The sequence below is a fragment of the Rousettus aegyptiacus genome, unplaced genomic scaffold (genome assembly GCF_014176215.1).
Source record: "Rousettus aegyptiacus isolate mRouAeg1 unplaced genomic scaffold, mRouAeg1.p scaffold_m13_p_3, whole genome shotgun sequence".
Taxonomy (NCBI): Eukaryota; Metazoa; Chordata; class Mammalia; order Chiroptera; family Pteropodidae; genus Rousettus; species Rousettus aegyptiacus.
Window position 1 is genome coordinate 28603684 of NW_023416306.1, and position 12430 is coordinate 28616113.

At 31.6% G+C, this 12430-nt stretch overlaps 1 protein-coding gene across 1 annotated transcript in view; it reads right to left on the bottom strand.

Annotated features, from left to right (window-relative positions):
* The window catches only part of DCAF10 (DDB1 and CUL4 associated factor 10), a 44216-nt gene that overhangs the window by 15437 nt on the left and 16349 nt on the right, over nt 1–12430 (bottom strand). Inside the window, exon 3 of the mRNA XM_016146239.2 lies at nt 6060–6257. Coding sequence (XP_016001725.1) covers nt 6060–6257 — 198 coding nt within the window. The remainder of the gene's footprint in view (nt 1–6059; nt 6258–12430) is intronic.

Below are 12430 nucleotides of genomic sequence, written 5' to 3' on the forward strand. Positions count from 1 at the left end.
ATACAGAGAATCTCTATTTTACTCTCTTTAGAGAATAAAAGTTGAAATTTCTTCTGAAATGGGAAGTCAATTAATTGCCCAGCAGTATGGATTAAAGGAAGAAATATAAGTTCTTTAATATCTTTCACTTGAATCCATACTTTAGCTACCCCTTCTACTACAAAGTATCTAGAGTTGCTGTTTCCTATGACTTTTGAGGTTTTTATATAAATTGTCTTAGGTTCTTAACTTTTCCCCACTGTCAGTTTAGGATTCAGCTTTCTTGCACTTACTAAGTCAAGTTGTTTAAATAAGTTGCTAAGTGAGTTGCCACTCATCTACCTACTTTCCAGATTCTAAAATTTTATTGTCATTGCTTCCTTTCCTATTTCCCCACCTTTATGAGTTTACACCCTTTATTTTGGTTTGACTTGATTTTTTCTTATGACTAACGATGTTGAACATCTTTTCATATGCTTGTTAATCATTTGTATATCTTCCCTCGTGAAATGTCTTTGCAAATATTTTATCCATTTTTAAACTGGGTTATTTGTGTACATACAAGTTGCAAGCATTCCTTATATATTCTGGGTACAAATCCTTTATCCAATGTGATTTACAAATATTCTCTCCCATTTTGTAGTTTTTCTTTTCACTTTCTTAATAGTCTAATTTGATGTGCAAAACTTTTTAAATTTTTTGAAATCCATTTTATCAATTTTTAAAATCATTTCAACTTAGGTGTTTTGTATGAAGACTTACTCCCATGTTTTCTTCTAAGAATTATATAGTCGTAACTCTTACATTCAAGTTGAAATCCATTTTGAGTTAATTTTTGTGATGTGAGATAAGGGTCTAAATTCATTTTTTTGCACGTGGATACCCAGTTGTTCAAGTATCATTTATTGAAAATACTATCCTTTTCCAAACTGTTGAATTACATTGAGACTTTTGTTGAAAATCAGCTGATCATAAATGCAAGAATTTATTTCTGGATTCTCAATCTGTTCCCTTGATTTATATGCCTATCCTGTGCCAGTACCACACTGTCTTGATTACTATGGATTTATATTAAGTTCTGAATGTGTGAGTCTTTCAATTTTGTTCTTCAAGATTGTTTTGGCTATTCTGGATTATTTACATTTCCATATAAATTTTGGAATCAGTTCGACAATTCATATAAAAAAGGTAGCTGGAATTTTGATAGGGATTGCACTGAATCTATAAAATTGTCATCTTAATGATATTGAGTCTTCCGATCATCCATGAACATGGAATGTCTCTTCATTCATTTACATCTTATGTTTCTTTCAGCAATGTTTTATAGTTTTCCAGTGTACAAATTTTGTACTTCTTTTGTTAAATCTATTCCTAAGCATTTTATACTTTTTAATGCTATTTTGAATGGAATTGTTGTCTTTATTCATTTTTGGACTGCTCATTGTTTATAAGTAAAAATACAATTGATTTTTGTTTATTAATCTTATATATCTCGTGACCTTCCTGAACTTGTTTATTAATAATTCTTTTGTGGATTTCTTAAGATTTTCTATGTACAGTATATCTTCTGCACATAAAGACAGTTTACTTCTTTTCCAGTCTGGTTCCTGTTATCTTTTTTTTCCTTGCCTGACTGCATTTCCAGTGAAACTGTACTTCTAGTACAATGTTGAATAAAAGTGGTGGGAGCAGACATCCTTGTTTTGTTCCCAAACCTAGGGGAAAAATATTCAGTTTTTCAACGTTAAGTATGATTTTGGCCATAGATTTTTCATAGATTCCTTTACCAGGTTTAGGAAATTCCCAGTTTTATCACACATGGGTATTGGATTTTGTCAAGTGCCTTCCTGCCTTTATTGAGATGATCATATATATGAGTTCTGACCTATATTAATATGATGTATTACATTGATTCATTTTTGGATGTTAAACCAACCTCGTATTCCTGGGATAAATTCCAATTATTGTGATGTATAATCATATATATACACATATACATATATGAGTGTGCGTGTGTGTATAAAGAGAGCATGCTAGGTTTGATTTGCGAATGTGTTAAAGATTTTTTTTTTTGGAGGAATATTGGTCTGTAGTTTTCTATTCTTAAGATGTTTGTCTGATTTGGTAGCAGAGTAATACTAGCCTTATAAATGAGTTAAAAAGTGTTCTCTCCTCTATTTTCTGTAAGAGTTTGTGAACGATTGGTATGATTTATTCTGTAAATTGGTATGATTTATTTAGTAAAATTCACCAGTGAAGCCTTTTGGGCTTCACTGTAGGAAGACTTTTAAATTACCAATTCAATTTCTTTACTTGCTATAGGTCTATAGGTCTATAGATTTTCTATTTGTTCTTAAGTCAGGTTAAGTAATTTGTGCCTCTCTAGGTATTTGTTTATCTAAGTTGTCTAATTTGTTGCCGTAAAGTTGCTCACTATATTCCTTCATAATCCTTTTAGTCTCTGTAAAGTTGGTAATGATGTCCCCTCTTTTGTTTTAAAGTATGACTGAATGTTGAATTTTATTCCTCGACTGAAACAATAATACAGATTTATCTATTTAATCTGTTAATGTGATAAATTACATTAGAATTTCTATTGATAAGTCTTTTTTTTTTTTTTTTTTTTTTTTTTTTTTTTTTTGGCTTTTAACCAAACAGCAGCTATTACTGAGCTTCAGGTGGGGCTAGCCTGGCATGGCCAATACAGCAGACTGCCTTCTGTGGCATTATAGGAACTGCGATGGTGCGCACATTGGGGCTGCCCATTGGTGCTCACTGGGGTGGCTCAGATGGGAGCAAACACCAGGGTTCTGGAAACCAGAACCAGACAGTGTGACCATGCAGCCTCTCCTCCAGGCCCAGTTAGGCCAATCCCCAAGCTCTGAGGCAGCACTTGCTGAAGGCAGGCCTGTGAAGCACTGCTGCCCTCACATCTCTGTGGGAGAATCATGACGAGCACCACAATTGACGAGTAGGCCAATGCCCACCATCAGCCCCAAGTAGATCTGGCAATGGATGTTCTCCCAGCGCTTCTTCTGGGCCGAGGTCTTGGTTGTCTTGCTGAAGTCTGAGCTCATGAATGCTACTCCAGCTCTGCCAGATTCCCATCGCACTCCAGGACCTTGGCAAAGTTGTTGAACATGATTTCCATCACCTCGTCTGCCTGACGCTGGCACTGCTCCAACTCTTTCCCTGCCTTCGCTGCTGCTGTCTGGCCCGCTCCTGCTTCTCTGATAAGTCATTTTTTCATTCCTTGAATAAACCCAACTTAGTCATGATATTTTGATTAATATCTTACAAGATTCAATTTCCTTTTATTTAGAATATTTGCATCTACATTCATATTACAGATTGACCTTTCATTTTTTTTCTTCTAATATTACCTTTGTTAATTATAGGTATCAAGATCATACTAACTTCATATATAAAGTAAGGACATTCTCTCTTTTTCTAGAATCTGAACATTATAATAAAATTAGAATGTTCTGTTATTTATAATATTTGGTAGAAATTGCCTGTAAAATTGATGGGCCTACTGTTTTATTAGTAGATAAGTTCTGATAGATTTTTTTTTCCATTTCTTCAATGCCTATGACATAGGTGATATTCAGAATATTTAAATAACCAGTGCTGCATGAAAACTAACTAGCCAACACTGATTTGGATGGCAGTGCTGCAACAGGGTCCAGGATTTACTCTACTGTGTAAAGGGACTTCAGCTACTAGATCATACAGGGATCCTGAGGGAGGTATTCCTAGAAGAGGGGCCTGGATAGCCAAAGGGTACCAGGATATCATGCCTGGAGATGATTCAGGACAGTGGGTATTTATCAATTATTATGGACATTCAATTGTTTAATAACTACTTCTGCTGAACTTGTACTTATTGGTTAAATATCAGTCCTAGTAATAAGTCAATTTCAGGTTTTCTATTTCTTCTTTGGTCAGTTTTGCCAAGGTGTATTTTTTGAGTAAACCGTCTATCTTATCAAAGGTTTCAAGTATAGTGGCAGAAGGCTGTCCTTACCATCTTACTCTTTATTACATTTTTTGTTGTCTCCTTTTTCATTGCTAAATTTTTTATTTGTGTCTTCTTTTTTCTCTTAATGAATCTTACCCCAATCAGATTCAATTAACTTTACCAAAGAGCAATTCTTTTAAAGAAATCTTTATTTTATTTTCATTTTCAATTTCATTAATTTTTGCTTTTTTCTTTTTATCATTTCCTTACATGTACCTTCACTAGGTTTACCCTTTATAAAATCTTTTTCCAACTTTTTGAGTAAGGTGCTTAGGTCATTGATTTTCAGTAGACCTCTGATTTCACTATGATTTTTTTCTATGATCCATGAATTATTTAGGAAATGAGTTTATAAATCTCCAAACATGAGAATTTTTAGTATCTGTGTTAATTAAACTGAACTGAGGTCAGGGAAAATGGTTTGTGTAATAACAATTCTTTGATATTGGTTGAGACTTACCTTGTAGTCCAGTACATGCTCATTTTCGTATATATGCTAAGTTTGCATTACAGGATGTATTCACTATTTGTTGGGAGCAGAATTCTAAATATACCTAATGGATCAAGATTATTAATAATATTAAAACCTATAGCCTTACTAATTTTTTGGTCTACTTTATCTATTACTAAATAAAAATGTTAATATTTTCCATTAAGATGGGGATTCTCACTTTTTTCTTATAATTCTGTCCATTTTTACTTTTTATGGTTTGAGGCTATGTTATTAGGTGAATACAGCATAAGAATTCTTTCATTTTCTAATGAAATAAAGGATTATTTAATATCATTTTTATAACTAATAATGCTCTATGCTTTAAACACTATTTTGTCTGCTATTAATGTAAATATAACTGTTTTTCTTTGATTTGTATTTGCCTGTTATTTTTACCATCATTTTACTTTCGAACTTTCTGTGTTTGTATGTTTTAAGTGGCTCTTTACAAAGAACATATAGTTTGGTTTTATTTTTTAATCTAATCTAACACTATATCTTTTAACCGTCTACTTTAGTCCATATACATTTATTGTAATTACTGATTTTTGAATTAGCTGCCTACCATATTTTGTGCTTCCTAATTTACCTGTTTTTTTTAAATGATTTTCCCCCCATCTTCTCTGCCTCCACTGGATTAAACATGTTTTGTTATCTTTTATCTTTCCACTATTTTGGAAGTTATCATTTATATTCCTATTCAAATTTTATTTCTAAATTTAAAAAATTATTTTTAAATTTTAACAAGTTTGATTTGGTCTAAAGCTAATCAGCTCTATCCTCTGCTCACACAATATGGGAATCTGTAAAATTACTTGAAGACTATCCCCCGTCTTTTTACATATGACCTCTCAAAAGGATATTTCATAAGTGATCATGGTATATTATTATATTGTCATTTCACCATAGCTAGCAACAGGTATATTTTAATTGTTTCTCAAATGTCAGTTTCTCTTAAGGAGGCACTTCATTGAAGTGCTTCACAACAGAAGAATTACTGACATTTTAGGTGAGACAACTGGTTCACTATGCGAACTGTCCTGTGCACTGCAGGATATTTAGAAACTGATCCCTTCAGTCTAAATGCCAGTGGAAATCCTCTTCTCCCATAGTGACAATTAAAGCTGTACCACACATTATTTACAAACATTCCACTAGAGATCAGTATCACTCCAACAGAGAGACTAATTACTCTTAATGCATGAAAACAAAGTGTAAAAATGACAAAATAAATAGATTTAGAATTGAAGAACCATTGACTGAAAAATACTCCAGTTCCACAAAGGAAATAAAAATATTTTTCCTTAAGTTCAGGAAATTCATCTTATAAACCATTTTTCATCATTAACCATACTACTTGGTCTCTTTTCCATATAAGTTTCTCCAAATTTTTTTGTTGCAATATATGGGTAACTTCAAGTAACAAAAGAATCACTTACTGTTTTTCACAAAACTAGTTTCTTTCTTCTAAAGTTATATAAAAGCTAAGACAGAACACTGAATTTGTTTATCATCTTAAAAAAATATTTTTGTTTAGAATCCTAACATAGTCTCCTATTCACAAACCTGTTGGTGTCCCAAATAATGACATTTCCATCAAATCCTGATGTTACTAAGAGTCTTGTATTAGTATCATATTCGATGTTCTTCACCCAGCTAGTGTGACCATGTAAAGTGCATACTTTGGTGTTCAGTTTTCTTAGATCCCATAGTGCTATTGTAGTGTCATCAGAGCAGGTAGCAAACAGCCGGTTATCAAGAAATCTGCAAAGCAGAAAAGAAAAACTGGTTTATTTAATCTCTTATTTAAGAAATCTTGAGAAACAGTCTCTATATTACCGAACCAAGAAAACAAACAAAGAAGGACTACAAACTTAAATTTATTGGGGTGACATTGGTTAATAAAATTATATAAGCTTCAAGTGTACAATTTTATACTAGATCATCTATATATTAATTGCATGTGTGCTCACCATCCAAAGTCTTGTCTCCTTCCATCACCATATATTTGACCCCCTTTACCCTCTTCAATCTCCCCCTAGCCTTACCCTCTGGTAACTACCCTACCGTTGTTTGTGTCTATGGGGTTTTTTTGGTTTATTTGTTCATTTGTTGCTTTCTGTTTTACATCCCACATGAGTAAAATCATATGGTTCTTATCCAAAACCCAATGATTCTGCTATACAAAAAACAGTTAAGTATAATTCACATAATCACAGGGAAGTATACTATAATTTAATGAGGGCCACATTGCAATTTTATCCATTTGCTTTACATTACTGATTTTTATTTGGAACTGAAAACAGTGGTGGGTTTTTAGGGAACAGTGCTAGAGATAAAGAACTTTAAAATCTGTATAGGAAACACAAATGGTGAGAAACAATTTAATAGGAGGCAGGAAATTTGGAAGATTTGATTGCCAAGAGAGAAATGTTACTCATGAAGGGTTCGAAATTATGAGAAATGTTTACTCTGCTACAAGTAATATCTCTTTCTATTTAGAACACACATTTAAAAATTGCTATTAAAATGCCATCATTTTCATCTTTTAATTCAAAGGCATTCCTCAAATAATCTCATTTAGCAGTCAAGATTACAAGATAGACAATATACTATATAATTCAGACTTTTAATTAATTATTCTACACTAATTTTTCAATCTTTAATGAGAATATATTTTATACAAATACTTAAAAAATAATAAACCTACCAATCACATTTGAATTTCTGCCTAATTCAATATTAGGATTCTTTCTCTAACATATACTGTTTTATATAGTTTCCTAATCGCTCTAACATATACTGTTTTATATAGTTTCCTAATCAAAGAAATTCTGGACCTTCTTCCAAGATAAAATTACGAATAATTCTTTCTTATTAGAAAACAACCTCAATGTCCACAAACAACATAATGCCCTTCCTGAAATTTAACATGGTTTTAAAATTTCAGCCCTTTGTTCAGGCTGTTTCTGCTACCTGAAACCACTTTACCCCTACCCCTTGACCTGGCAATGCTTTCTTTTCAATATTCACCTTCCATCCCCTCCAGAAAGCCTTTCCTCTCTATCCAGCATAGGGTAGATTTACCAGTCTTCTAATCTCTTAAAATACTCTATACTTCTATTTAACACTTAATATTACAGTGTACTTTACAGGGCTATAAACTTTACAAGGCTACAAACTCCTTGAAGGCAGGGGGAACCTGTCTGCATAGTTCATGGTTAGATCTGCAGTACTCAACACACACAGTGCCAGGCACATAATAAGCACTCACAAATATTTATTAAATAAATGAATAAGATAGGAGTTCACCGTTTAATGGAAAAGACATTATAAATATATATAACTATGTATAATTGTGTGGAATAAACAAAGAAAAGAAGATGGTTAGGAAAGACTTTATGGTGGTGTCATTTGAAATGACTTTTTTAAAAGATGAATAGGAGCTCCACATGTGGCCAAGGGTACAAAGGCATGTAAGGTGATGGTATACTTTGAGAGGCTATTAGGAGTACTGTGTATGGACAAGTAGAAACGAATAGAGAATATATTACAGATTTATTCTATAACGATTCCCAGTAACTATTTCTTAATTATAAATACACATCCATTGAAAATATTTTTTTAATGAAGAAAAAATTCACCACCCAAAATAACCAGTTATTGATATTTAGCTTAATTCCTGTATTTCAAACCTAATATTACTTTACAAATATTTTCCATGTCATTAAAGATTTGTCAACAAAATTGTTCTTAATAACTGAGTAACATTCATTGTATGAATAAATTGTAACCTTTTATCTTTTTAAAATTAATATGCAATTGTTGGATGTTTAGATTGCTTCCATCTTTTAATTACAAAATACTATGATGAACATCTTAACAGCCAAATATTAATCACATCCCTAGTTATTTTTTAAGTACATTTCCAGAAAAGTGTATTGCGAAGTAAAATGTGATTTTAAAAAATTTAGAACTTTTGCTACATATAGCCAAATTATCCGCAAAAGAACATAATAATACACCACCAGCAGTTAGGAGAGTGTCCATTTCTCTGAACCCTTGCCACACAGATATATTTTTTTAATTCTGCTAAGTACTAGAAAAGAAAAATCTTGCTTTAAGTTGAAACTTTTATTTTTAGTAAAGATTAACTTTTTCATATTAATTGTTAGATTAGAATTCTTTTGTGAATTGTTGTTCATGCTCGTCGCTCATTTTCCTACAGCAGTATTTTTTTATTATTGATTTATAAAATCTTTATAATAACAACAATACATCTTAGTTTTTCAAATACAGCCTGTTGGATATATTTTACACATACATTTCTTTAATACAGATTGTATATTTTCTTACTATATCAAAATTTTAATAATTATATTGTCAAATTCATTTTCCCTTTATTTTTACTGATGAAGCTTTTTTTTTTTTTTTGAGAATTTTTATGAGTTTATTTGAGCCAAACTGATGACATATACTGGGGAGCAAAATCTCAAATGTTCTCCTGTTGAGGCTTTTTAAAGTAAAAATATTTGAATGACTTCCAAACCTGATAGTTGTATAATTGCAAAAAACACACAATGACAAAAGGCTACTGGAAAGTCAGTCAAATTTTTAAATCGATATCATCATAAGAGCATCATCATACATTTGAAAAATTTTGAAAAATATATAATTAACATATTTTGTTTAGTCCAGAGAAAGTAGTTAGATGCACATATGGATTCGAAACTCCAGTGAAATTATATTCTGTATGCCACAGAGGTCTACCCTAAAGGGTTTGAGGTGAGAGAGTGACATGATTAAATAATAGTTTCAGAAAGAAAGATCTGTTAGGTGGCCAAAACAGTTGGATTTTCATAAAAAAATAAAGTGGAGGATCAGTTTTGAAATTTTTGTCAACAAGGCTACTGAAAAAATTACCATCATTACATGAAAGTATATTTTAATAACAATAATGTAGAAAGAACATAATCTTAAAACAAAAGCTAATAATTTTGAATTGAATAAGTTTACCTTTAATGAAAAAATCAATACATTGACTTTAGTTTTCTCATTTTTGCCTCAAAGTATTACCTGTTAAAACTTTAGGTATTAGAGAATCATTGGTAAAGAGAGTAGATAAATTACAGATAATTAAGAATGTAGAGTAGAAAACCAGTTAAAGCACCTACAATTCTTATTACAAGAAAGCTGAGGCAGAGAATGTAAAGTTTTAGACAAGTTCTTGGAGATCTGGCCCAATCCTCTCAAATTAAAACTCAGTCTAGCCTAATAAGCTAATAATTATAAAATATTTTTAACTTCATAGTCTTTCACACACACTGAGTTTCTAAATTATAGAACCTTTCCATATATCCCCATCAAACCCCAACATATTATTATAACAGCTCTGGGTAAACTGACATCTGGATAAATTGAGGTCTTCATTATCAGAAGATAAGTGGTAAGGGATAACAGCAATTGAAATAGAAATAGAATTTTCTTAAAACAAGTACCAGTATTTCATGGAACAATGTAAAGAAAGTATTGTTGAGTTTTAATCTTAAAAAAAAAAAAAACAAAAAATCACAAATTAAGCTTTTTTCTCTACATTTATTTAACTATATACAAATTCTTAGAATAAGGATAAATTAAATGTTTGGGTTTTTTGCATAATCCTTCCAGTGAAATTATAACAGAAGAATACAGCATCCTTATTTCATACTTAAGTTTTGTACTATACAAGGGTCATTTCTGTATAATATTCAAGGGCTTTATCAATGTTCTCAAAAGCCTTTCTTTAGTCCTGTGAGATATTTACATAATTTTTCGCAAGTGTCTATCATGTCATCATTTGTCATTTTCTTTTCTCTAATTGGTAACTAGTCTAACTTTATCAAATCTTCATTTGCCAATAATTTTATATGTAACAGACCGGTTCTATAATATCACTCTCAGGGTTTTGTGAAATTCTATGTCCTTTGCAAGGTAAGAAATTTCATGTTCCCAGTAATAAGCACTGCATTTACTTTTTGAAATATAACAATCAGGAAAAGACCAACAAAGACAGTGGGAAGGAAAGTAGACCCTGGGATATTTAAATAGGTACTAATTTTTTCACTGCCATATCACTAAATAAACATTTTTATGATCACCTCAGTTGTCTTCTGGAGGAAACTTGATTATTAAATGGACTCTTAAATCCACATACAGAGTCCTCACAAATAAGCAAGCCTGTATAATGGGCTTAAGAATTTAAATTATATACCTTCCCTAAATATGAAGCAACAAAAAATAGTCTTCATAACTATCAACATTTTTATTTTATAAGATAAGCAAACCTCAAAACTAAGAAATGAACTAGAAGACATTATTAAGTATGTGCAAAATGATGATCTAGAACCAGAGAGTGCATGCCCATATCTCTGAACAATACAGTGAGGTGGTCTAAGGATATGAATTCCAGTTTACCACTTACTATATATAAGACCGTGGGCAAGTCTCCTTATCTGAGTTGTAGTTTCTTCATTCCTTAATATGGGTACAATATCTGTCTCACATCAGGATACTGTGAGGATTAAACGATATAATGTATAAAAAGTGCTTCACAAAAGGTTTGGCAAATGGTAAGCACTCAAAAAAATGGAAGTTAGTATTATTAATGCACACCTAAGTTCATGCCAGAGGATTCCTCAGATCCTAAAAATTCTGAAGTTATATGAACTTCTAAAAAATCTTCAAAATCTGTTTTTCTAACCAACAGATAAGCAAATTCAAATTTGTAGGTGTGGGGTACTAGGGCAGGCACACAGGTAGCAGCAAATGAGAGATGGCATTGATAAGGAACACAAATTCTAACAGCAGATTAGTCAGAGGTCATTTTGAGTAGGGACAAACAACTTGGCATGTCTTTTTGAGATAACAAAATTTTAAAGCGTAAAATATTAGAAACGCAGTGAAAATTATGAAGAATATAACACCTGTGATACCCACCACCCAGCTTTATCAAATTTTAACATTTTGTTCTTATTCAGATTTTTAAAAACATTACAAACACAGCTGAAGTACCCTGTATATCCCTCCCCAATCCCATTCCCCTCCCTCCCTCTCCAGAGGGAACCACTATCCAAAATTTGTTGTTTGTCACTCCCCATGCAAGTTGTTAATACCATGAATTCATAGGTATGTATCCTTAAACAATTTATAATATTATTTTGCATTCAATTTATTTTGTAAATACTTAATGAGCACCCACTACGTGCTAGGCACAATTCTAGGTGCTAGAGATAGAGCAGAGAACAGACAGACAAATACATGCCCTCATAAAGCTTATGTTTGTATATTTTTAAACTTTATATAAATGGTATCACATTGTACAGCTCATTCTACCATTTGCTTTTCTGGTTCGACCTTGAATTTCTGAGATGCATCTCAAATGCCGATACTTCTAGTCTATTCATTTTAACTGGTGTATAGTATTCCATTGTATGTGTATACTAGAATTTATTTATCTTCCTCTTGATGGGGATTTATTTTCAACTTCTATGACTAATGATGCTATAAAGAACCTTCTTTACACATCAACTTATACACATGTGCTTTATTTTTTAAAACTGATCTTCAATTTTTACCAGATATTATTAAATTGCTCTTCAAAATAATTTTACCAATTTATACTCCATCAATAATATCTAAAAGTTTCTATTTCTCAACATCTTTGCCAATATTTGCTATTTGTTATTTTTATTTGCACTTCCACAACTAGTAAGCTTGAAAATTTTTCATATTTATTGCTTAAAATAATAAGCACTGCATTTACAGTATGTTGCTTGAAATATTACAAGAAATTTCTCTTATATGATTCTCTGCCTATTTTGTTCTTGGGTTGTCTTATATATTCTAGATACTAAACCCTTTTTTAGTTATGTACATTGAAAATATCTTCTCCCACCAGT